Consider the following 27848-nt stretch of genomic DNA (forward strand, 5'->3'; position numbering starts at 1 on the left):
ATGACTCAAGGTTACCTGTAGTCCTCTATATAGTCTTAGGTATATGGTTTGCTCTATCCCTTGCCCGGCCCTTTTATAGCTTGGTCATGTCCATCTTAGTAATTCTGGCCATTGGTTTTGTTGAACCTTGTCTGGAGCTTCAATGTAATCTGTTCTTATACTTTTCTGTTTAGTGTTTTTTTTAATTTGGATTGTTGTATTTTATAATGCTTTTATTTTAATTGTGTTTTTATTTTAATTGACTGTTTTTGCTTTTATGTCTTGTAGACACTCTGTCCCATTTGTAAGCCACCCGAGTCCCTTCAGGGAGATGGGGGCAGGGTATAAGAATAAAGTTGTTGTTGTTATTTGATGCACAACAAGATTAGTACACAGCAAACAAGATCACTATGCTGGATTTTTTATTTGATCACATGTCAAACATTTCCCAAGTGTCTAGGACTGTGTGATGTACTGGGAAATAATGTGTGCAGATCTGAGTAGGGTGGCTTTTTGCAGCTGACAGATGGTAATTTTGTCAGCACTGATTGTTTTTAAGTGCAGGCCAAGGTCTTTAGGCACTGCACCCAGTGTGCCGATCACCACTGGGACCACCTTTACTGGCTTGTGCCAGAGTCTTTGCAGTTCTATCTTTAAATCCTCATATCGTGTAAGCTTTTTGAGTTGCTTCTTGTCAATTCTGCTGTCACCTGGGATTGCAATATTGACAATCCATACTTAGTTTTTTCCCCATGATTGTGAGGTCAGGAGTATTATGCTCCAAAACTCTGTTAGTCTGAATCTGGAAGTCCCAGAATAGTTTGACGTATTCATTTTGTGTAACTTTTTCAGACTTGTGTGATCCCACCAGTTTTTTGTCACAGGCAGATGGTAATTGTGGCACCAATTCCAGTGGATCATTTGAGCAATGGTATTATGCCTCTGCTTATAGTCCATCTGTGCAATCTTCTTGCAGCAGCTGAGTATGTGAACCATCGTTTCATCTGCTTCCTTACAGAGTCTACACTTGGAATCTGTCACCTACTTTTCAATTCTGGCATTGATGGCATTGGTTTAAATTGCTTGTTCTTGTGCTGCAAGAATCAGGCCCTCCATCTCCTTTTACAAAGTTCCATTTGTCCAGTTCACAATTCCAGCAGTGTATCTGATGATGGGGAATTGCCATTGCTGTTGTTAGGTATCAGTCAATATGGTCAGCGGGAGTTCAAGAAAACCTGGAAGGTCACTAGGGTATTTCCTGTCTGATTTCACTGTTCAAGTTTTCCTCATTCATATTTTCCATTTAATTTGTGAAATAAAGGCCACAAGTTTCATATAACTTCTAAAACTATGAGCTTTCTGGGGCTGGGGTTCGTTCTCTAAGGCTGGATCTAGAGGAACTGTCTTGAATTGGATTATATGGCAGTGTAGACTCATATAATTGAGTTGAATGGAGATAATCTGTATCCTGAAACTGCATTATATAGCAGTGTAGATGGTGCCTAAGACCCTGACACTATCCTTGCTCTACAAATCTACACTCCCTGCCTTGTTCAGAAGCAAGTATATGCTTAGTATCTTTTGACAGCTCTTTCCTTATCACCCCAACCCTCAGGAATGCCCTCCCAACCTCAGGCACTCACATGGATATTCAGCTCCACATTCTTCCACTGGCAGAAGCGTGTGAATTTGTCACTGAAAGAGAAGAGAGGGAGGAAGAATGATAGAGAGAACACAGATGTACTCTCTCTCATCTATATGACACAGCTCATTCTTTCAATCTCCAATGAATATAGCACACTTCTCAAAAGCTCCTTCATCACACCTTTCTGTTAAGACTGCTCAAGTCCAGCAATCTCCATTTATAAATATTTCTTCACCTTAATACTCTTGAACTGGGCATGGAAAACAATTAAAACTTTGCAAGTATAGGAGAGAATGTATACAAAATTATTCACATGGGTGGCTGAGATAGTGACATCTTTCCTTTCTGATAGTATACTCAATTTGTTTTGTGCACAAAATTATTTAAAATATTGTATCAAATTACCTTCAGGCATGTGAATAGAACCCAAGTCATGTTTAGACTCTGGTTCTATCTCTAAGATACCTCTGTATGTATATACAGGCAGTTGCCAAGTTACAAACAAGATAGGGTTCAACAAGTTTGTTCTTAAGTTGAATTTGTATGTAATTTGGAACAGGTCCATTTTTAAGTGTCACTTTGGATAGCATAGGGAAGGGTTAACACCCTTCTGGTGTTTGTTTTGCTGTTTGTGCCCCTGTTCAAAATATTTCACCCCACTTTCTCTCCCTGTGATAATTGGATTTTGAAAAAAATGGCTTGTGGTGGAAACAAAGACTGACGATAAAGCTTCAGTGGAGACACCTTTTCCCCATGGTAACTGTTCTAGGACTGATTTTCCCTTCCTAGGGGTTGTTTCACTTCCTCTTGTCTCACCCCCATGCTTAACTATGAGTTGTTTGTAAGTTGGATGATTGTAACTCGGACCCTACCTGGATATAAATAAATAAATAAATAAATAAATGCAAATACTGATATTCCATTCTCACACACTCCCACCCCCAAAATCTTAAATCCAAAGCACACCTGGTCCCAAACATTTTGTATAAGAGATACTCAATCTGTGATGTTTAAAGTTCAATTTATATCCCCCACCTTTTCTCCAATGAGCTCAACGTGTCATATATGACTTTTCACTTAAAACAACGATCCAAGTTTGGTCAGTTGAGAAATTATGCATTGATAATCTGCATATGTATATTTATTTTTAACCTGTCCTCTAGGCCAATCATAAAGAAGTTTACGTAGAACCAAGTCACACTGTGTTCCACATCATTTATCTCTGCATAGGTTTGAAGCATTGCTGTCTTATAGGTAGATCTTGAGGACATTTATTCAGAAGTAGAGAAATAGAGGGAGTCTGTGTGCAACTGTAATTAGTGGGCCTTACTCTCAAGTAAATTTGCAAATTCTAAATAGCACTGTCCCACTTAATCACCTTCAAATAATTGTGTATTTCCCCACAATTCCACAGTAAATAGGGTGATGATATTTGCCCGCCTTTTCCCATGTCATTTCCCATAAATAACTCACAATATCTAGATAACACAATAGCGTTATCTAGATATTTCTATCCCATCAAATAGCAAATATCTCATTCTACTAGAAAGCAAGCCACCAACACATACACCACACTGTCTTAGATGATAACAAATTCACTTTGCCAGGGATCAGTAAGCATCCGTATCCACTGAGGAACCCTGAAAGTTCAACAAGTACAAAAATAATGCTTCTGCGTATGTTTTGGAGCAGGAATAGGAGAACAGAGGAACAAACAATGCATTTCCAAAAGAGGCCTAACTACCTTGCTGAATCCTGAGCCCAGCCCAACATTTTGTTTCAAATCACTTATACACAAACCACAGCTCATACTCAGGACTCACCTTTCAATGAACTTCTGGAAGACAGTTCCATTCAGGCACTGGCAGATCTCTTCAATGTATAGCTGGTGGAAAAGTAGTTGGAACAAGGATAAGGACCATCCATTAAACTGCCCACCCACTTGTCCTGTTTCTTATCAACATACCCCCCTCATGTTAAACCATTGCCAGGCAGCGGCATGAGAACATTAACAAGTGCTGCAGCAAAGACAGACCTCAATAGGTTTGATAGTGGGAAGAATGAGGTTTTCGGCCATACGATGGGTCACTCTTACATACCGAGAAGCAACATCTCTAGTGGCTGTAGTTTATGTCATCGCAGAGCTCTGCTTTACCTAGAACCTACTTGTAAAATCTGATGATTCCGGTAATGAGGCCAATGAGATGCTAGACTGGATAAGACCACTCTAGTCTATTCAGAAGGTCCTACCTGGAACAAATCAGGTGGCACTTGCTTTTTGCTGAGGCGGCTCTGCACATACTCCGTGGCAGTCTTGGAGAAGGGCTGTGAGAGGACACAGAAAAAAAATATATAAACCTGGATGTCCAGCTTCTGTCCAGTTCTTCAGCCTATTTTAAGGTATAGTGCCAGAGAGTGGAGGAAAAAAGAAGTATGGGACTTTTGCATCCCTTAAAGCAGAACAAGTTGTTTTGAAGTAGGAAAGTGGGGCTGAACAATGTATGTGCCCTGCCAAATGTTTTTGAACTATCCCATCATTAGCCTTAGCCAGCATAGTAAATAGAGGGATGAGAGTTGTAGTTTAAAATCTGGGAAACTATAAGCTATCTCTGCTAAAGAAAGGGGGTGGGGGGGGACATTCAATCTGCTGCTGGCATAACAGCAAAACTGATGTATTTGATGATGTACCATCCCAGGCAGCTGCATATGACCACGGTTTGGGAACATTATCTTTTGGGCTATAATACTCCCCACAGTTGCTAGCCATGCAAGACTGGAGATTCTGGGAGCTGTGGTTTAAAAAGTAACAGCTCCAAGCTCTGCCTAACAGTTCACCAAGGGCAAGGCCAGCCCTGAACAGGAAAGAGAGCTGGAATATAGTGTCCACATTGAGGGATGTCACAGTACAGTTCCATTATGTTTGGTTGAGGCTTGTACTGTGTCCACTTCTGAGTATCACAGATTAAAAAGGATACTTACAAACAGGAAATGTGTTAAGAGGAAGGCAACCAAGATGGCAAAAGGTTTGGAATGGCTAATGGAGCTGGTTAAGTTTAATTAGAAGGTGGACTTCCTTGGAGAATGGCAGACTCTCCAATGCTGGAAATATTTAAATAGGGTTTGGCTATCTAACTCTCTAGAGTGCTCAAGTTGTGTATCCCTGCACTGCAAGAGGGTGAGCTAGGTGTTGATGGGTTCACATCCAACCCTATGACTCCATGATTTCACCTCCCAATCAGTTTGTGGAGCTTTATATTCTCATTCAGGGTGCTTTCAACTTGGCTTTACATAATTTATAAGACTCTCCTCCACGACAGAAAGCATGCAGGACACTCACATGGGAGCAGGACAACAGCTCCTTCATGATGTACATATCAAATATTTGGCGGCTCTTTACAGCTCGATCTTCATCAGAATCCAACTTCTCATACTTTTTGATCTGGAGAAAATGGACAAAGTTTGTTTATTTTAATTATGATAAATATAACACTTCTTTAAAAAATATTTACAGCACAGAATTTTTGCCTGGCCTTTGACCATATAAATGATATGCAAGAACTTTTATGGCTCTCCGGGTGTTGTTGTTGAACTGCAACTCTTGTCAGCCCTCTCCAGCATCATCAGTGGTGGAAAGTAGTTTAAAATTGTCCGGGGAGGCCCTGCTCTCAGTCCCAACAGCTTCGCAAACGCGTTTGGCAGGGACGAAGGACAGGGCCTTCTCGGTGGTGACCCCTGCCTGTGGAACTCGCTCCACAGCAAGATTAGGTTGGCTTCATCCATCTTTTCTTTTAGGAAGAAACTTAAATCATGGTTTTGGGACCAGGCTTTTGGACAGAAGGCATGATAGCACTTTGGATGTGGAACTGGACTGGAAATGGCTATATGGCTTGATAATAATGTTTTAAACCATTTTAACGTAATCTTTTATCTATTGTTTTAAATTGCTGTTATATTTGTCTGTAAGTTGCGGCATCGAATTGTTGCTGGTGTAAGCTGCCCTGAGTCCCCCCTCAGTGGTTGAGAAGAACGGGGTAGAAATGCACTCCAATAATTGAAGAGGCAGACAATTTCCATCCTTGTGATAAATAAAATATTGTGGCCATCATCAAGTTTTTCTTACCTATATATTCTACCTCTGACAAGATGTTTCAGAATTTTGATAAAACTATTTCCTGTGCCACAAAGCAGAGATTCCTCCCAGTAGAAACTATGGTTTCTCTCATTCATTTCCTTTTGTGTCTTTTATTCAGCTTCACTGAATAGGTGGTGGAAGTGTGGCAGGAGAATCAATTCCAACAACTCCTTATGCTTCACTGGCAGATAGACACCACTGGATGTACCACCTGCCCATTTTCCACCTCCCTCCTTCTGGAATAGATCTATTCCACTTCTGAAAGGGATTCCTTACTATATTGAAAATAGTTTGCACCAAGGGCCTTGCCCCACCTTAAAGGAGGAACCTAAACTTTTTGCATTCTAGGCCGAAGATGGCAATCCTGGCTTGAATACACTGGAAAAACAAGAATATGCTGTCTGGTCATCAGGGCCTCACCTCTTCATAGAATTCAACCAATGGTTTGGCATCTTCCACTTGGTTCAAGCAGAAGTCGCGGAACAGCAGGAACCCTAAGAGATACATTACAGTGGTTAGCACTTAAGGACTGAACTTCCTCCACTTTCTTCCCCAAAGTTAACTAATTGCTCCATTCTCTAGAAGTGGGTAGGCAACAAGAGCTGGTTTTGCTGTCAAACAAAACCAAAACAATTTATTTCCCTTCTAGTTTCATTTCACCCACTGGAGGTGGAGGGAGGGGGAGAAGGAAAACTGCCACATTTTAGACTTATTTTTTGTGGGCTGCATCCAGCCTGTAGGGTGAATGTTGTGCAGCCCTGCTCTGGGACCAATTGCTGACTGCTCACGGGGGGCTGCACACCATGTTACATTCCCTCATAAAAAGTACCCCTCTTAAATGTGCCTGATTTCCCCATTACCTGTGGGGGCATTCTTGACATGGTTTAGCCTCCTTATGACATTTTAGGCTCAAAAAGGATTATATATATAAAAATAAAAATAAAAACAGGCACTGTTGTGGCACCTGAGTCATTTATGTCAAGTAAAAAGGCTTCCCCTGGGTCTAGAGTAACTTAGAGGAATCCTAAACCTGCTTAATCAAAAGAATCATGTTGCAAAAATGCTCATAAAACCATCTACAGTGTTGCTACTTTATTACAATCGAACTGTGGTTCAGTGAGATTTTCTATTCTAGAAACGCTCATAAGCAGAAGAGATGGCCTCGGGATGGATCCTAGCACTACCATTAAAAGACAATGCACAACTTTTCTATATTTTCCTCCTTAATGGATTTTGTTTTGTTTGTTATTTGCAAGAAGCAAAAAGACAGAACAAGTCTAAGGAAAATACTGGAGAATTAAAAATGGAAGATCGCGTCACCAGAATCCCTTATACAATTTTGCCAAAGGGGAAAGGCAACTGCACAATAAAGACCTCATCTGGAAGCAATCCAAGTAAAAACCTGGATGCTCTGCATTTTGTTTTATAAAAAAAACCCAAGGAAACAAAATACAATGCAGCTAAAAGGGTAAAGTAAGGTTTGTTGTGGTTTTTTGATTACAAGAGGTAAAAGGTAAGAGAATCTATAGCCTCCCATTTTCTTCAACACTGAAAAAAAAGAATATATGCAACATTGTTTATTATGCACTGTCGTTTATGTTTAATTGCACTTTATGTTTTTGCTTTATCAATGTATGTATTTTGTTTCGGCATTGAATTGTGCCAACTGTGTATACCGCCCTGAGTCGCCTTCGGGCTGAAATGGGTGGGATAGAAATAATGTAAATAAATAAATAAATAAATTTCAGGGTTGCAGTCTGGCAACCCCATAATACAAGACTGTGGCAATGCCCAGTCACATATGCTTGTCTACACAGAATCTGTTATTCAAAGACACACTCCCTCCAAATATGGAGGTTTCAGTTTACAGCTAATGATGGATGGATCTTCCACAAACCATCCTATTTAAAAAGCTATCTAGCTGGTGGCCATTATTATATTTCTAACATGAGACTGTGCCTTTACTACTAATACAAGAGGGAAAACATCAACATGTCTGAAGGGGTTTTTTCATCATCACATACTACCATGCTGAAGAAAGCTTGATTTGCTAACCTTATAAGCAATGACACTCCGTCCAAAACAGCTGCTGACATCTAATTTATTCTTAGAGTGATTAATACACCTTTTGATATTTATATTTTTTTCAGAAGGTATAATAATTTTAAATGCTAATTTAGAAATCCCTGGGATTTACAATATGCCGGCAGGCTTGAGTAAGCCACCTCCACAAAAACTCTGCAAAGGCAAGCCTTTCGGCCCACTCTTGTTCTTTAACAACAGGAGAAACTTTTCTTCACCATTTGCTCTTTGTGTCATGAATGGATTTATATGCTTTCATTAAAAGCACAGGAGCAAACAACAATAAAAGAGAAGTATATTGTTTTTGCTTGCTGTTCCCTGAGCCTAAGCTTATCTTCACAACACACACATGCTTGAAGGTGACAATAACCAAAGCATGTTAATGTACAATATGTGGCAGATACATGCTTTTCAGTTATAAGGAGTGACTAGGCACAGCTTCTCAGTGTCTCTATGTACACATCTACTTAAAACAATCATAATCCATGAAATTATCCTTCTGCAATCTTAAAACATAGACAATACAGGCACAAATCTTTATCCAGACTAGCACTAGCAAGTTACCAAATGAAAAGGGATTGTTGACAAAGGCTGAACCCCACACTTAGAGAATAGTTACTAATTTCCCAAGGCTTCATATATGAACTTCCAATTTTCCACCCGCCCAGGCTGAGGGACATGTTTGTTAACCTTTAGCTCAGCTTGTGGCTAAATGGTTCTTGCTTCTAAACCCTTCCCCAATGCTAGGCATGCCCCATCCCCAGGTGAGAAGGGGGAAATGCAGAGCCAAAACACTCTTGGGAAAGCAACAGGGAAATAAGGAGCAAGGGAGAGCATGCCGGGCTGAGGGTTTAAAAACGGGCCATGTCATGCAGAAACCACAAGTGGCCGTGGGTGTGGGAGGAAGCAAGAGTGTTTCCTGTAAAGGCGGGGTATAGTAACGGAAAGGGGAAACAGCTTTGCAAGAAGACACCTCTCACAGTATGGACAACATGCCAGTGTCACACAAGACATCTTTCGTTAGTTTACCACTGAAGCCTCTCAAACCTGCACTTTCCTCATCGTTTATCTAGCTGGCCCCTTTTGCCACAACTCTTTCCAGCTATTCCTAACCAGGGCTTCTTGATTATTCTGGGTTGTTTATTCATTTATTTCATATCAAAAGCATTGCGTAAATTAGTATAAAACTGATAAAAATAGAAGGAGCGCAGGCGGCTAAATATCTTTTGACCAAAAACGGGCAACAGCAATGGCACTGTCTGTAGCCTCCAACAATTCTTCCTCTGTACATGAGGCAGGGCATAGTGGACAAGCATACAGATGCAGAGTTGTCTACTCTGCTCCACAATCACACAAGATGTGGTATTCCTTTAGGTAATGCCATTTTGTCAGGTTGTCTTTTGATCTGCCCACTCCACTTCTGAGTCTGTTCAGGAACTTCCAAATTGCCCATTCTGGGTTGTGATAATGACAGAGTAGCGGGATGTGGGTGTCTTTTAAGCCTTCCTTCTACACAGGTCTTTAGCAAACTGACAAAATGAAACTGAGCAGGTGAAGTTGTCCCCATCCTTCGATTTACTAGGGAGCCAAAACTCTTTCAATGTCTAAATTTTTACTCCTCTGCATCTGTTAATACCACAGTAGCCCTACCAGGAAAACACTTGCTGCCATACCTACTTCCTAATGACCTAATGTATCATTAAGAGCTGTGAAGCAAGGGAATTTCACCAGATGCAGAATATCTGCTGCTTAATGTGATAAAAAAGGTTAGCTGAGGGTCCAAGATCCACCCTCCATCCTAACTCTGTTAGGAGTTAATCCAGGGCTGGGGAATGTGTGGCTCTCCAGATGGGGCTAGGTAATCACTCCCACTATCCCTTGCCAATGGTGAAGTCTGAATGGCATCACACTGAATAAGATTTGGGAAACCATGTGTCCCTAAACAGGTGTGTTAAAATTGTTTCTCTTCCAATGTCACTCAAGAGAAGCAAATGGCCCCCTGATTACCAATAAAAGACAGAACAGGAACTCTCACAGACTGCACAAGAGGAAGCAGAATTCGTTTGCTGACCATGGCAACTCCCCCTCTTCCCCAATTTGTCTAGCTCTCAGTTCATCCCCTCCAAGTGTTTTACAGTTTTACAAACTGCGCCTGGTATATAAAGTTAACCATGCTCAAAGAAAGGTAGGGTTTCTGTAACTTATTTCAGGCAAGAGTATTTGACTGCCACAGTGCTTGTCACTTTTGTAGAATAATGCCCCAAAATCCAAAGAAGAAGTCAAAGTCATATATCAAGTAAGCCATCTCCACAACAGCTCTGCATGTACCTAGCCCCACTGACATTTCCTCCCTCCATGAGGCTACCGTAGCCTCAGAGAATTGTGTCTCTTTGAAGTCATAGCCAAGGTAAAGATAATTTCATACTCACCAATTTTCTGAGAAAATATCTTTTCAAAGGTCACCTCACCCCGGTCCTCTAAGTATTTCTGCATAACACTGCGGATACTGTCAGGAGAGAAAGTACAAAAGGGAGATTAACTTGGAAAACCTCTTTCTATCTTGGCATATCTATCTCTAGCTGCATTTTACTTTAAATGGGGGGGGGGGGGGGGCTTTTAGATACAACTTGAGAATTTGTTATTTTTGCTGCAACAGGCCGAGCGCACTATTCCTTTATAAGCCACTTTTTTTCGATTTTGTGCTTTCTGGGCATTGGACAAGACAAAGAACTCATCTCTTTACCAGAATGTTCAATGGTCATGTTGGAAGACAAAAGGAATGAGTCCAACACATCTAGAGGAAAGCTGCCTGAAAGAACCATTCTCAACACCAACACCAGCAAAAGCCTAGAGATTAAAAGAATGACTTGGGAACTTTACTTTTTGTTTGAATTACAATTGCCAAACTCCCACAGCCAGTATGGCCACTGAGGACCCTTCCACACAGCCCTATATCTCAGAATATCAAGGCAGAAAATCCCACAATATCTGCTTTGAACTGGGTTATCTGAATCTACACTCAGGGCCCTTCCACACAGCCCTATATCCTAGAATATCAAGGCAGAAAATCCCATAATATCTGCTTTGAACTGGGTTATCTGAATCCACACTCAGATAATGTGGGATTTTCTGCCTCGATATTCTGGGACATAGGGCTATGTGGAAGGGCTCTGAGAGATTTTGAGAATGATAGCCCCAAAACTTTGAGATACTGCAACTCCACTTTGAGATACTGCAACTCCACTACCGGAGAGTCTAGATTTCATTTCTCTGGCTTTTTACATAAGAATGCCTGCCCCTGTCCCCCCGTCCCTTAGTACTAGTTGGAAGCAGAACCAGAAAGGTTGAGAAGACAACATGTCAACCCCAGACACAAACTGACAGATCAATACCTCTTTCTCGAATCTGTGGGTGGTGGTGCATGGCCATTCTTAGTTGGTGGAACAATTTGACTGATTTTTAAAAGGTCTGACTCTTCTACAGTACATTAACATCTAGAAGACTTGGAACAGAAAAACTGAAAAGCCTTCAAAACAAAACAAAAACAGTTTGACAGAACTAGACCTGAATAAAATGGGAAGACTCCTGAATAGAGAAGGAGACAATTCAACGAGATGCTAGGGAAGCATCTTCTGAATGCATTCAGTTTCACTGAAGGTAACGTTTTTTGCTCTTCTACTTAGTTTTTGTTTCTAATGACTAGGAAAACCACACACACAGAATGCCATGCAAGAACTCAGGAAGGAATATCCTTGGGTAGAGAATGAACCCGCAGTTTCAAGGTCCAAAAGTACACTGACTAATTTCAAAGATGAGTTGGCAAGACTTCTATCTGGCAGCAGGGAAAACACTATAGACTATCTGGCTGCAAGACAGAAGGCTTGCTAGGTTAATGTATGACAAAGAATTGGAACTCTGTTTTGGAGTCATTTGCTTGGGATTTTTTCTGAGATGGGCTATGACCATATATTTCTTGTAGATATTAACTGGCCAAGCAGAACATAAACCATCTTTGAGAATAAATTTTTATTACTTTGTTTGCTCCCATGACAGATTACATCCTGAGGAACCTCAAGTGTGAGCACTTGTGTCTACCTCATAAAAGGGCAAAAAAGTAGCATTTGCAATTCCCAATCCCGTTCTTAATTGTGTTTATTTGAAAACTCAATGGAATTATTTGCAGTTATTTGCTTCTAACCCTGTTTACTTATAAGGACGTTCTACAAACATAAGGAGGATTTGTTCACAATGAAATATGCTTACATTTCCAGTGCTGGTTCACTTCTAGATGGAGGCTTGTGTGAGAAAGCCTTGTCAGTTTTTAAAGGCTGTAGCTTATCGGATCACTTGACAAGGGTTGCAGAGTCAGCGTTCCTGGCACCTACAATCCCCCCATTCATTGTACATATCCTCGAGTTCACTCAAACTACATGGAGGAGCAGTGCAGGTGGCACAGTAACTGTGGTGCAAAAAGTAGTAATTGCAGTGCTAACCTTCTATGCTTCTTGTTATTTTTTGCCTGAAATATTCTGCTACTGCAAAGAGGAGAAAAACCAATTTGATGTAATCAGAATCTATTTGTAAAGCTTCCCTGTGATCTTTCAGGCTGCAGGTGTCTTTTTTGGGTATGGGGAAGAGGACCCACAGTGGTTACATTCTGAATGCTTTCTCATGGGAAATCTCTTCATAGAAAAAGAGCACGAGATGGCAGCTTTTCCCTGTGACATGCATCCTTCCTTTCCAGCTTTCCATGCTGAAAAGCTTTTAAAGATAGAAGTCCCTTGTCTGAGGCAGTATAGTCTGGAGGTTGGGGAGCATATCATTTTGTTCTGCAGAATGTATATGCAACTTACTTCAAATTCTAGGTACAAAACCTAGATCTAAGTACAAGATCTCAAAACAATAGTACCCAACAACCCCACACTATCAACTGGAAAACAGAGAGAAGAGAAGCTTTTGTCTGGAGAAAGTACTGCATCCTCCTTAGAGAATGGCAGAAAGATATTCTTTATTTATTTCCCTGTCCAAAAAGATTTGCTGAGCAGCAAATACAGTATTTTCTGCCTGATTCTGGACCCTACAGGAGAACAGTATTAAAAATGCTGTGGGGGTTAAGGCCAGGGATTCCCCCTAGGGGGGCAAAGCTTTGCCTGACTCGATGAGACATTTGCTTCTGTTCCCAAAGGGAAGGAAGCCAAATGAATAGTTTCTTGGATTTTGTCCACTAGTAAATAACAGGAGTTGTTTAGGCCTCACCAACCCCCTTCTAGGGTTATTATGAAACAGGAGATTTTTCTTTGGTACACAGGAAAGGTGATATTCTTAAGGGCTCTGAAGCTTCATGTTAATGACCTACAGGGTCTACTCAGTCATAGAGAAAGAAGATCCTATGATTGAGTAGGGGTAGGGAGGAGGATGGATATATTTCTGGTGCCTGCTGCTGCTATAGGATTGGAATAATGCGTCTCAAACATTTCCATGACAACCCTCTCCAGGGGGCAGGACCAGCTGAATGATACTATTAATATTATTACATAAAGTGCCTTGTGTAGAAAAAGGAGTTAAGATTCTTTATCTGGTTATTTTTCTAGCATCCTGTTAAGGTAGGCAAACAGGATCACTACTCCCTTTCCATGCCAGGCAGGGAACTGAACCTAGGTCTCCAAGCTCAATTGCTTTGCCCCCCTCCAAAAAAACAAAACAAAACACCACTCCATTTAAACCAGATTTGCAAAAAAAAATTAAGCCTCTTGTTCACTTCTGGTGAACAAGTATCTACTCCAGGCAAGCAGAAAAGGAAAGGTTTATAAGAAGCAGTTTGTTCCAAGTCACAGATGCCCAACATGTGCCTCTTTGGTGGAAAAGTCTAGTAAACAGATTGTACACTTTTGTGTTACAGGACTAATGTTGGACCTTCCAAAGACAGTTGCCTGATATGGGGTTGATACCCAAGGCTTTAGATATCTGGTCCAGATGTGCTGATTCCGGCCTCAGTTTGTCCTTTAGTAAGATAGAATACAAGATCAAAGCAAAGGAGGGCTATGGAGAAAGTCAGCTCCTTTGAGTTCCTTACACAGACTCTTAATGAGAGGCAGTTACTACTAAAAATAATCAGCCAGCTGTTGACAATGCTCTTATTCGCTGAAAGGCCATTGGGGAGGAAGTGGGAAGTTGCTTGCGAGTATCCCTGGGCATTGGAGCTGGTTTATTATTATTATTTCCATCTTTATGCTCTTGTGGATTGGAAGACAAGACAGCCTGACGGCAGGGAACACTGGTTGGCTTCATATCCAATCACAAGGAAAGGAAATAAATGTACATAAAATATTTCAGTTCTCTTGACAGGAAAACAACATTGCGTACTGCAGCAATGAGAATAGCAAAACTTCCCTTACCCTTTTAAAATAGCTTCGCCCTCACCCCGACAACCCCTCTGCATTTGAATTCTGTCTTCTCATCAATGCAATAACCACACTGACCTGACACAGTTCCAACACCATACTCTTGGACTGTGATGGTAACAATGAAATTCATTCATTCAACCCCTATCAAAACCTATGAGAAAAGGCAAAGCTGTGGAAAGTGCAAAAAAACTCAGGACATAGGTTACCAGAATTTTCATTCTCTGTGGCACCTGCTTACACTGCAGCAGATCCAACAGGTTAACAATCAAAGGTGACAGCCTTTGCTGGCAGCAGAAATCCATCTCTTCTTCTGGCACAAGCCTGTGAATTTGGCAGGAAAGACTTGAGACATTGCACCACATAAAGTATCAACTAGCATGATCCTAGAGGAGAAAAAGTAGTCTGTCAGAGCTTATTAAAGGAAGCTGATGGGAGGGACTTAGGTGTTTCTTAGTAGAAGACAGGGTGACCTTATTTTTCCTGACCCCTGATTCCCCTCTGTGCAAAATCGGTAACATACCACACTAAGCTGAAAAGATATGAACTACTCTAAGCTGTGAAACCCACCCAATGGCCACTGCTAATCGGACAAGCTCAGCTTAACCTAACCCCCAAGACTGTTGTTATGAAGAGATAGAGAGGAACTAAGTAGGCGGACCTTGACATCATTGGAAGTGAGATATCATGCAATAAATAAACAAAGCACTAAGACCATTTCTCAGTTTCATTTGCTTCCTCTTGTGACATATATTAGCCTTCCAGTTCTTCTCTTTCATAATAGGGGGAAAGGCAATGGGCTTGGATGAAATTTAGATTCAAATCCTCACAGAGTAGTTGTTGCAGATTTGCAGTGTTTTGGTCTAATTTTGTTGTTCTCAATCCTTGATTTTCCTAATGTTTTGGATTTCTGTTCCCCAAATCCTTTAACACTAGCTGTATTAGCTATCTTTGGGAAGGAGCTGAAGTCCCAAATACCTGTAGGCTCCAAGGATGACAAATGTTAGTCAAATCTATCTCAAAAGAGACAACCACTCAGAGGACCTTTTAATCAGTTGCCCCAAGACTGTGGAACGACCTGCCAGAAGAACTCTGACAGCTAAATTAACTGTCAGAATGTACAAACAAGACCCATTTCTTCTGGCAGGCCCAGCCATCCAGTCTGTAAGCATGAATTTTAAATTTGTGTCCTTTGTATAATCTCTGTTTTGTGAGTTTTAACATGTATTTTATAGAAATACATTTAAATATGTAGCTTTTATAGAAGTACATTTTAATATGTGTTCTGTAGCATTCTTTTACAATGTCTATGTGTTTTAATTATTCTGTAACCCACCGCAACGAGAGGAAGGTAAGAAATATTATTACTAAAAGATTGTTGTGAAGATAAAACGCTGCATCTGAATTACTCAGTGCAGTGCTGGGAACATATGGGCCTCCTATAGAGGAACTGCAAATATACCACTCCTCAACACTAGCTGGGGATGATAATGTTGCAATTCAACAACATCTGGACTGCACCTTCCATTCTTCCCACCATCACCTTAGAAGACAAAAGTAACAAAAATGTATACATTCCTACTAATACAATAATGAATGCAGCCTACCCTATGCTGTCTTTCCAGCAGCTCCGCTGAGGTTTCTTCTACAGGATCTATGCCCTCAGCCTACTGAAGACATCCCTCTATTTCTACTATAGTTGGAAAATAACCTTTGGAGAATGGAAGCCTCACTCTTGATTCTGGCAATATGCTCTATATTGAACACATTTTTAAAAGAAGTCTTTAGATCAACTGCCCATGAAAAAATGACCAGGAAAATAAGAGTGTGCTGGAAGTATACTGCTCGTGGTTTCTGTAAGTCACAGAATGATGCACTGTGAATACCCTGTCTCTGAGAAATACAGCACAGTAATGTCTAAATACCCTAAAGATACCAGATATCATCTGATCTTTAAAGGTAAGCAGAGTCTGTCCTGCTTGGCATTTGAATGGGAGACCGCCAATGAATACCAGTTGTTACAGACTGTATTTTAAAGGAAGGAACTGGCAAACTCGCCTCTGAGTAGTCCTTACCTATGAAAACCCTTTGAAATTAGTGAAATTGACAAGTACACACACAATTTGTGGGTAGAGTGGTGTGCTGCCAAGAGCATAACTTCCCTAAGACAAGCAGAGAAATTAATACAAAACAAAATCACTTTCCAGAATCTTGCTTTTTGAAAAAACAGTCTCCTAGGCTTTCTGATATATAAGAAAAAGGTTAAGTAAGATCTTGTCAAACCTGACACTGTGGGTTAGAATGGAGGTAGTAAACTGAATTTCCAGTAGGTTGCGGAAGGACATTTAATTTCCAGTGAACAAGGTGTGGGTTTTCCTATCTTATGGTGGTTTTTTTATATATGTCTCAATGACTGCCAAATATTGAACAAATCATGTAGGAAATAAAGTGCAAGATTTCTACATTGTAATACAGAAAAGCTATCCTGCTCCTTTTCTCATCAAAATCTACTTTCCTCCATTTTATGATTTCATCTTGGCTATGCCTGAGGCCTATGCATTCAATTTGTTCAGATGAGGGGAATTAAGAATTCCTTCAGCCTCCACCTTATTGTATTCAATTCTAGTCAATTTTGGCATTTCTACTGTTTTTATCCTCAACAGTTTCCACAATGGAGAGCAGAGGTAGTGGTGGTGGATCATACTTCAAAATGAAAGTTTCCTTTACCAAGACACGTGAAGCAGCAGGTACAGATTTTCCCATCCTCTCCGTAAAATAACTCATTTCCCATTTCATTTTCCAGTTGATGTCTTGAATCTAAACTTGCAAAGCTCTGTGTTTACCTTTGACATCCCCATGCTATGCTCATTAGCCCAGCATATGGGACTATTTCTGCACCTCAGTAAGCTCCCTACTATGACGAGGTTTCCCTGTAGGCTTTAAAATCCCTATAGTCTTCTTCACAGAGCATGGCCTTGCTTCCCACCTTGGCAATCCAATCCCTTGACTATTTTAAAATTGTCATTTTTTTCCAATAGGAAAGTGTCACAATTGTCTCCTTCTGCAATTTGATCAACATCAAAATTACCTCTTATTTCTCCACCCCTGAAAAAATGGCTACTGCTTTATGCAAAAATAATGCTGAAAAAGGTGCAGAAGAGAGCCACAAAAACATGACAAGGGCCAGAGCAACTGAGGAATGGCTAAGGCTCTCCAGCTTAGGGGGGAAATTGATGACACAACAGTGCTGTATAATATGTACATGCTAGGGAAAGTCTGGAGGGTGAAGTTATTTTCATTCTCTCATGCAGGAACCCAAGGTCAACCAGGGAAGTTAAATTATGGGAAATTTAGCACAGATAAAAGGAAGCACTTCTTCAGAATGCACCAAACCAGATGTCTTTAAAAAGGATTAGCCAAATTAATGTAGGATACTGTTATCCATGGCTAGTAGTCATGACAGCTATCTTCTGCCAAGGTGTTATGCCTCTGAATGACTATTGTGAGAAAGCAAGACTCCATAAGGCTTGGGTCTGATCCAACTTAGCTCTTGTTAGGGGAGGAGGGGAGCAAACAGGCAAGTTATGTGTGGTTTTGGCACAGAAGTGGCTGAGTGAGAGGTTACACAAAGCTGAATGAGGCAGGACAAACAAAATTTAGCTCTGCAGCTTCAAGATAGTACTCCTAAGATGCCCTCAAAGCGATGTAACAGAGGCCAAGAAAGGCCTCTGTGAGGAAGCTGCTGGCTGAGATGGGGAGCAACTAAGAAGCTGTTTGGTTTCCCTTACCTTCAAAAGAATTCCTCTTAAGGTTACACAATGTCACGTAAAAAGTTCCCACGTGGGCACTTCAACACTAAAAAGCAACAGCCATATGAAGAGCACAAAGACTGCTGGGACTGCCATGGCAACATGTTTGCTTTATCCTCTGAAAGAGCAGCTGCCATTTCTTGCTCCAAGAGTTCCTTTTGATCTTCCTCAGAGACCATCACTTCGCTTTCCTTCAATGACAGGGGAAGCTCTATCTTCACAGACTTGCCCCTTAGAAAAGCCAAGGTGACTTGCTGGAGTGGGGAAGGGCAGTGTAGCGCAAGGTGTCACATGAAGGTAGAAGCATGGGGTAAAGACAGAGGTGGTCTTGCCTTTTGGGCCTAAGCATTAAGGGTACAGCACACCCCTCAGATCCAACCATGCTGCCTTTGGAAAGCAGAGGTTATGTATAAACTGCAGAATTAATGCTGTCTCACACATGAACTGCCATGGCTCAATGTTATGGAATCATGGCAGTTGTAGTTTGGTAAAGCATCAGTTCTCTTGGGCAGAGACTAAAAATCTCGTAAAAGGACAACTCCCAGGATCCCATAGCAGTTAAAATGGTGTCGAACAGCATTAATTCTACAGTGTGAATGCACCCAGAGCTATGAGTAAGTCAAACCGAACTGTGATCCTCTGACCAATATGGATCACCAGACAGAATTCGGGGGGTCAATGTTCTAAAATCCCCCCCTTCTACCTTTTGGGAACTAGAGCCATAATATTAATCAGAGAGCTTGTCACATACATCTCCTCTTAAGACAAGCTGCACGTCCGTGACCTTGCGGTGCTTTTGCACAGAGCTGCAATGTTTACCACCTTCCGATCTCCCTTGCATTCAGAGCAACACCAAGGGTAGCGGAAGGAGGCCTGGGAGCCAGGGAAATTCCTGCAAGGGACCCACAGGAACATACAGCTAGGTGCCCTCTCTGAGAGATTTATTTTTGCACAAGCAACAAAGGCCCCACTGCCTTGCAGTGAATGCCAAGGAAGAAAGAGGAGGCCGTGGTTAGGGTATCACGAGGATGACCCCGGGGCACGACTGCCAGAGCCAGGCTGTGTGTATCCTCTTCAGAAGGAAAACATTCAGAGGCTCTGAAAAAAACACCCTGTCAATGTAGAGAGAGCCTGGTCTAGAAAACACCACTTCAACAGAGCTTGGTTTATCCCCTCCCCCCCTTTTTTTCCCTTCCTCCTTGCAAGGGGTTAACAACTGCAGACAAGATACCAAGAAAGGACTGCGATGAGCGGGGAGATGTTGACATTCGGAGGGGAGAAAACGGGTGGAGGAGGGTGGTTCCCTTGAGAACAGGGCAGGAGAGTGTCTGCCTGCCGTGGGGCCATAAAATCCAGAGATCCGGGCTGAAGGAGGAATCAGGAAACAGAGGCTGGATCTACTCTGATATATCTTGCAGTTTGGAAGGGCATTAGATGATAGCCCTGCATTATATGGGTCAGGGCAGACCCACTAAAAGGTCTATGATTGCCTTGCATTGTATGTGCCCAGCGTAGTAGACCCATGAAAGGTCTACATATAATGCTGGGTGATCATAGAACTTGAATGGGTCTGCACTGACCATATAATGCAGGGTGGTTGCTTCCACTATATCAGCTAATGACAGTGTGAATAAATTGTCAAAATTTGCTTGAGATAGTGTTTGCAAATCTGGAGGGACGTGTTTAATTTTTGCTTCTCATAGACTTAACATGGGGATTTGGTTAACCACTTAAAGTTCATGAGTAAACCAACACGGGTCCATGATAATGATGGTGATGGGTTGTCAGGACATTTTTGTATGGCTGGGTCTACCCTGCATATAATGTTGGGCAATCATATCAGGCAGTCCCAAACTGCACGACAGGGCAGAGTAGACCCAGCCAGGGAAAAAGCATAGTAGGCCCATTAAAGGTCTACATATAATACAGGGCGATCATAGACCTTTAATGGGTCTGCATGGCCATATTTTTTTCCTCTGTATCAGGAGCGGCTTGAGAAACTGCAAGTCGCTTCTGGTGTGACAGAACTGGTCGTCTGCAAGGACATTGTCCAGGGGGTGCCTGGATGTTTTGATGTTTTACCATCCTTGTGGGAGGCTTCTCTCATGGCCTTGCATGGGGAGCTGGAGCTGACAGAGGGAGCTCATCTGCACTCTCCCCTGATTCAAACCTCTGACCTGTTGGTCTTCAGTCCTGCCAGCACAAGGGTTTAACCTGTTGTGACATGGGGGGCTCCATATAATGCAGGGCAATCGTATAATGCTCTTTCAAACCGAGCTGCAGGACATGACAGGGTAGACCCAGACAAGGAAAAGGTGTAGTAGACCCTTGAAAGGACTACATATAATGAAGGGCGATAGCAGACCTTGAATGGGTCTGTATTGACCATACCATACCATACCATACCATACCATATTGACCATGGTATAATGCCCTTCCAAACTGATCATACAAAACAGCCCCAAGTGCAGGACAGGGCAGGGTAGACCCAGCTAGGGAAAAAGTGTAGTAGACCCATGAAATGTTTACTTATAACCTTGAATGGGTCTGTATTGGCCATATAATGCAGGGCGATGGTATAATGCCCTTCCAAACTGATCATACAAGGCAGCCCCAAGCTGTAGGACATGGCAGGGTAGACCCAGCCAGGGAAAAAGCGTAGTAGATGCATTAAAGGTTTACTTATAATGCAGGGCAATCACAGACCTTGAATGGGTTTGTATTGACCATATAATGCAGGGTGATGGTATAATGCCCTTCCAAACTGATCATACAAGGCAGTCCCAGGCTGCACAACAGGGCAGGGTAGACCCAGCCAGGGAAAAAGCGTAGTAGACCCATGAAAGGTTCACTTATAACCTTGAATGGATCTGTACTAACCATATAATGCAGGACGATGGTATAATGCCCTTCCAAACTGATCACACAAGGCAGCCCCAAGCTGTAGGACATGGCAGGGTAGACCCAGCCAGGGAAAAAGCGTAGTAGACCCATGAAATGTTTACTTATAACCTTGAATGGGTCTGTACTGACCATATAATGCAGGGCGATGGTATAATGCCCTTCCAAACTGATCATACAAGGCGGCCCCAAGCTGCACGACAGGGCAGGGTAGACCCTGCCAGGGAAAACGTGTAGTAGACCCATCAAAAGTCTATATATAATGCAGGGCAATCACAGACCTTGAATGGGTCTGTACTGACCATATAATCGTGTGATGCCCTTCCAAACTGAACATACAAGGCAGACCCAAGCTGCACGACAGGGCAGGGTAGACCCAGCCAGGGAAAAAGCGTAGTAGACCCATGAAAGGTTTACTTATAATGCAGGGCAATCACAGGCCTTGAATGGGTCTGTACTGACCATATAATGCAGGGAGATCATATAATGCCCTTCCAAACTGATCATACAAGGCATCCCTAAGCTGGACGACAGGGCAGGGTAGACCCAGCCAGGAAAACAGCGTAGTAGACCCATGAAATGTTTACTTATAACCTTGAATGGGTCTGTACTGACCATATAATCGTGTGATGCCCTTCCAAACTGATCATACAAGGCAGTCCCAGGCTGCACGACAGGACAGGGTAGACCCAGCCAGGGGAAAAGCGTAGTAGACCCATGAAAAGTCTACATATAATGCAGGGCAATCAGTCCCAGGCTGCACGACAGGACAGGGTAGACCCAGCCAGGGGAAAAGCGCCCTGACAAGCCGTCATCATGCTCATCAGGCACCCGCGTTGGTAAGGCAACAAGGCGCCGCTTCGGGGAGCCCTTTCTCCGCCCGATGCTGCTCTGGAGACCCCCCAAGGCCCTTCCAAAACAGGAGGGGAGCTGGGAGGGGGCGCCTGCCTTCCCGCGTGGGCCCCACACCTGCTCGCCTGCTTGGCCCTTCCTCTCTCTCTGCCTCTGTCTCACCTGGGCTCAGGGAGGACGATCTTCTTGCTGGCTCGGGCGGCGGGAGTGGATTTGCTCTTCTCCATGGCCATCAAGTAGCTCACGTCGGCGAGCACAGCCTCCAAGTCGGCCATCTTGCCAGGAAAGGTTCCTTCTCCTTCCTTCGGCGTCCCTTTCCCCCTTCGCCTCCTTCTTCTCCTTCTTCCTCCTCGCTCGCTCGCTCGCGCGCTCCCTTCCCTTCCCTTCCCTCGCGCGCGCTCCCCTTCCCTCCCTCCCTCCCTCTCCCCGCACAAGCGATGCTCGCGGCCTCTGCGGCGGCTCCTCTCTCCCTCTCTCCCTCTCCCTCTCTCTCTCTCCTTGCCTGAGGCTGAGGCGGCGGAGAGGGCCCCCCCAACCTTCTCACAAGCGGACCCACATCGCCAGGAGGAAGAGGAGGAGGAGGAAGAAGAAGGAGGAGGAAGGGGGTGCCCTCAGCCCCCTTTTCCCCTTCGCTTCCTCCCGGGATGCGGGCGAAAAGGAGGGACGGCTTCCTCCTCTTCCTCCTGCTGCTGTCAACACGGCGGGTCTGTCAGCGCCTCACGCAAGGCATCGAGAGGACGGAAGGAAGGCAGGAAGGCAGGCCCGCGCGCTTCCCCTTCCTCGGAGGGCTGCGACCCGAGAACGCCGCCCTCTCTGTCCCTGCTGCTGCTGCTGCCGCGGCTCCTTTCCCCCACTTCAGAGAGAGAGGCAGGCAGGCAGGCGGGGAAGGGCTCTGGACACAGCCCGCTTCGGCGCGCCCCCTGCAGGCCGCGGCGGGGATCGCCGCCTCGGCTTCATGTTCGGCGCCTGAAGCCAATGCGCCGCGGGCGGAGGAGACTGTTTTGTGTGTCTGAGAGGAAGGGAGCAAATCGAGGAGCGCCCCGAGGCCTAACGGGCCTCTCTGCGCAAGGACCCTGCCTGATATCGCTACAGCGGGACAGGCGCGAGGGAGAGGGTGCCCTGCATGGAAAGGGTGCTGGGAATACAGCCCATGCCTCGTCGAAGGCTTTCAAGGTCGGGATCACTGGGTTGTTGTAGGTTTTTCAGGCTGTGTGGCCATGTTCCAGAAGCATTCTCTCCTGACAGGAGAATTCAAGACAGGACACAGTCAGGGCCAGCTAACACCTCCAAACGAAGGAGGGGAGTGAATTCCAGACAGGAAACAATCAGGGCCAGCTAACACCTACAAACAAAGGAGGTGAGTGAGACCCCACTTGTGGGCGGAGTACTGTCTAGGCTTGTGTGAGGGTCAGAAACAGGACAAGAAGATGAATGCAAAATGTTGTCGAAGGCTTTCATGGCCAGAATCACTGGGTTGTTGTAGGTTTTTCGGGCTGTGTGGCCATGTTCCAGAAGCATTCTTTTCTGACAGGAGAATTCCAGACGGGAAACAATCAGGGCCAGCTAATACCTCCAAACAAAGGAGGTGAATGAGACCCGCTTGTGCAAAATGTTGTTGAAGGCTTTCATGGTTGGAATCACTTGGTTGCTGTGAGTTTTCTGGGCTATATGGCCATGTTCTAGAAGCATTCTCTCCTGACATTTATTTTATTTATTTGTTTATTTATGACATTTCTATCCCGCCCATTTCAGCCCGAAGGTGACTCAGGGTGGCATACAAACCAGCAACTATTACATGCCATATGTAAACGCATATCTCAATAAAAAATTAAAACACATCATAAATACATATAAAATCCATTTCACCCACATCTATGCCAGGAATCCTCAGAGTTTGAGGGATCTGATGGAAACTAGGCAAGTGAGGTTTATATATCTGTGGAATATATATAAGAAACAATCAGGGCCAGCTAACACCTCCTCAGGGCTGAGAAAAGCAGTATATAATAAAGTAAATAAATAAATAAATAAACTAAGGATTCCCCCAGGCAGGGAACAGCCAGGCTTTGAAGCTGCAAGGCCATTAAATGAGAATCAAGGTGGCCAACTGCAACATTCACACTTGCTTCAAGCAGACAAGAGTTCTTTCTCCCGCCCTAGAAATTCCAGAGATATATAAACTTCACATGCCTAGTTTCCGACAGACCTCACAACCTCTGAGGATGCCTGCCATAGATGCAGGTGAAAAATCTGTAGAGAATGCTTCTAGAACATGGCCATACAGCCCAGAAAACCTACAACCACCCAATGCATTCCATCCTTTGGGGCTGAGTGATAAAAAGAGAAGGGCCAGAATCTACACTGCTGTAGAACTCGAAACACATAAAATATAATGCCATTTGAATCTGCATTCCGTGGTCTGTGTAGATCCATAGGAATGGTACAGTTCAGTGAAGTTGCAGTTGCAGTTGCATTATTTATTTACTTACTGTATTTATATACGGCAGTGGTTCTCAACCTTCCTAATGCCACGACCCCTTAATACAGTTCCTCATGTTGTGGTAACCCCCAAATGTAAAATTATTTTTGTTGCTACTTCAGAACTGTAATTTTGCTACTGTTATGAATCGTAATGTATGGTAAATATCTGATATGCAAGACGTGTTTTTATTCACTGGACCAAATTGGGCACAAATACCCGATACGGCCAAATCTGAATACTGGTGGGCTTGGGAGGATTGATTTTGTCATTTGGGAGTTACGGGTAAAGGGTTAGGTTTTCCCTGACATCAAGTTTAGTTGTGTCTGAATCTGGGGGTGGTGCTCATCTCCATTTCTAAGCCAAAGAGCCGGCATTGTCTGTCATGTGGTCAGCATGACTGCATGGAGCACCATTCCCTTCCCTCAGAAGAGGTACCTATTTTCAAACTGCTAGGTTGGCAGAAGCTCGGCCTAACAGCAGGAGCTCACCCTGTGTTGTGGGAGTTGTAGTTGCTGGGATTTATAGTTCACCTACAGTCAAAGAGCATTCAACTGCAATGTATGGGTCTGACTATATCCTGATCATAATGCAATTAAAACTGTGTTAAATGGCAAGTGTAGATCCAGTCCAAAATACTTGGGACCAGAAGTGTTTTGGATTTTTTTTTAATAGTTGTATTTGCGACTGAGGTTTGTGAAGATAGAATACACTTTGTTGAAGTGATACTGAAAATAAGTTTATCAAGTAGCTGGAAAAAGCAAACATAATGAATGAGCTGTCGAGCACTGACCCCCCCCCCCCCCCCCGGTCAAATTATTAATAAATTAGATTGCTGAAGCTGTGGTAGAGAGAGCTGTGGCAAACGGGAGCCTTGCGGAGATGAATTATGTGGATGTTCGGAGGAGCCCCGCTGTAGCCACCAGCTATACTTCTTGCAACATTATTCCCCCCATTTTATTACAAAATAACACCTTTCAATAAATATGCACTGTGGTGCATTATCCTTATATTTTGATTCTTTGTATCCTTGCCTCCAGTGTCCTTTTCTCTCTCCTTTTGCTTCTGACAGCTGGCCCCGTTAACCGCTTGGCCCCATAGTCCTCAGAGCATGGCCCCTTGCCTTCTTTTCCCCAGAACATAACCTCCCTTCACCCCAACTAACCCCGAGCCAGCACTTGCCTCTGTGGGTACCCCAGCTCCCGAGATTAGGACCCCCCTGGTATCCACTGATCCCCTGTGTGTAAATATGTAGTGTCTTATTTTATGTTTTACTAGCTTGGGGATCCAGCGGTGCCCAGGTTATTTGAGAAAGACATTGTTTGTCTGTGCTCCAAGTTTAGTCTAGATCCAATGTCGGCTGGGTTCAGTGGCTGCAATGAACTACAACCTCCATATGCAAGTCCCATTGTCAATGGTCCATCCTATTCCAAACAACACCAGGGTCATGGGGGCTCTGTGTGCCAAGTTTGGTCTTGATCCATCAATGGTGTGTGTTTCAGTGATCTGAGGAAGTGAGTGAAGGTACTGAAAGTCCCATCATCCATGGTCCTGCTTCCTCCAAACTGCACCAGGATGTAAAGTGGGTCATGGGGGTCCTGTGTGCCAAGTTTGGTCCAGTTCTGCCATTTGTGTGGGTGTGTGGGAAGTGTATTGGATGAAGATACTGCAAATCCCATCATCCGCAGCTGGTCCCCCCACCATATTGCACCAGAACATAAAGTAGTCCACATTGGTTCTGTGTGCAAAGTTTAGTCCAGATCCATCATTCATGAGGGTTGCGGTGATCTCTGGAAGTGAGTGAAGGTACTGCAAATCCCATCATCAATGGCCCATACTCCTCCAAACCACACCATGATGTAAAGTGGGTCATGGGGGTTCTGCGTGCCAAGTTTGGTTCGGTTCCATCTTTGGTGGGCATCACAGTGGACTGTGGGAGCTGAATCAGTTGAAAGTACTGCAAATCCCATCATCCATGGTCCATCTTTCCCTAAGCTGCACCAGGAAGTAAAGTGGGTCATGGGGGTTCTGTGTGCCAAGTTTGGTCCGGGTCAGTTATTCGTGGAGAATGCAGTGGCCTGTGGAAGTGGCAGCCAATTAGAAAGCTGCCACATACACCGCCTGCTGCACACATACAAACACTGACTTTTTATTATATACATAGAAGATAGATAAATCCCTGGAGTCATGGAGCCACCAATCAAGACCCAGGTAACCTTTCACCAGCACCTCTTGACCTGGGAGTCCCCATGAACGCTTCCTGATCATCAGCACCACAATAGGATCCAAGCACTCATCATTACTGGAATCAATCCATCTATATTGATTCTCATAACTCCAGCTGTGCAGAGGACAACAGGATCCATAAGCCAGGCCACCCGTCCCTTGTGCAGTCACCTGGACACAAAGAAGACGCTAATCATCCAGCACTCTTCCAGTATGAGATCCTGCTCCGGTCATCCACAATAGATTTCCCCTTTTCCAAGAACGGCTTTCATAATCCTATAATCATGAACAATATTCTGGTTTGGAACTCAATGGACGCTAGCGCTGGATACATTAAACTCATTCGCTGAGGACTCATGACCCATGTACCTAAAAATTAGAACACATGGGACCAAATATGCCCCTCTTTGTTCATCTCGAAGCTGGGACACGGCAATTCCTTCACACAGCTATGCACTCTTTTGTCCAGCTGATCATCCTGCCCCCTGTCAGCCATTGGAGAGCAGGAATCTGCATTGCAAGCAGGGAACACTCTCTGATTGGCTGGCGAGTGCTGCTGTTCTGCCTCACAGAGGGAATCCTCCCAGCTGGTGTGAAGTCAGAAACCAACTCTGCCAATCAGTACGAAGTCAGCTCCAGCTGGGGCATGAGCGGGAGAAACAAAAGACTGTAACATATAAAAATGTTTGCTTTACTTGTACAAGACATGTCCGCTTCTTTGAGTGACTTACCACTAGCTGGCATCCCTTCTACCCAGACTGAATAAAATTACCTCAGTGGCTTCTTCTTCAACTGGTGAGATTTCTTGATTTGGGAACATTGGGTTATAGCTTTTTATGTCTCTCCAGGTATGGATTCACAGGCCTCCCTCTACAGGTACTCATTATCCGCCTAATGGGTCTCTGTATCTGCTCATTGGGTTTCACTATCTCACTATCCATGACTGCCTTAAATTGCTCAGTTTCAGGTTGAGTATTCATTATCTGAAATGTCTGGAACCAGAATTGTTGGGGATTTTCTTTTGGGATTTTGAAATATGTACCTAATGACATATCTTAGAGATTAGACCCAGGTCTAAATATTAAATTCACATTTTATATATGCTTTATACATATAGCCTAAACGTAATTTTCTACATGGTGTTTTTAATAATTTTGTGCATGGAAAGCAAAGGTGTCACTATCTCAGCCACCCATGTGAACAGTTCTGAATTTTGAAACATTTTGGAATTCAGGATAAGGGGATGTCTAATCTATATATGCAAACAATATGATTCGGTGTAAGCCAAAAAGGCATAGTTTATCCCAAATGCAGGGGATCCAACCGTTCACACTCCATAAGT

The 27848-nt window shown here is 43.5% G+C and overlaps 1 protein-coding gene across 1 annotated transcript in view; it reads right to left on the minus strand.

Moving 5' to 3' along the window:
• GRK2 (G protein-coupled receptor kinase 2) overlaps positions 1-22201 on the minus strand; it is a 43301-nt gene extending 21100 nt beyond the window's left edge. Inside the window, exons 1-7 of the mRNA XM_060772143.2 lie at positions 21964-22201; positions 10268-10344; positions 6177-6250; positions 4962-5063; positions 3875-3949; positions 3448-3509; positions 1623-1674 (exon numbers count right to left, since the gene is read on the minus strand). Of these exons, the coding sequence (XP_060628126.1) occupies positions 1623-1674; positions 3448-3509; positions 3875-3949; positions 4962-5063; positions 6177-6250; positions 10268-10344; positions 21964-22076 (555 nt within the window). The 5' untranslated portion in view covers positions 22077-22201. The remainder of the gene's footprint in view (positions 1-1622; positions 1675-3447; positions 3510-3874; positions 3950-4961; positions 5064-6176; positions 6251-10267; positions 10345-21963) is intronic.
• Between the last annotated feature and the right edge of the window lie 5647 nt (positions 22202-27848).

Source organism: Anolis sagrei, chromosome 1 (assembly GCF_037176765.1).
Source record: "Anolis sagrei isolate rAnoSag1 chromosome 1, rAnoSag1.mat, whole genome shotgun sequence".
Taxonomy (NCBI): domain Eukaryota; kingdom Metazoa; phylum Chordata; class Lepidosauria; order Squamata; family Dactyloidae; genus Anolis; species Anolis sagrei.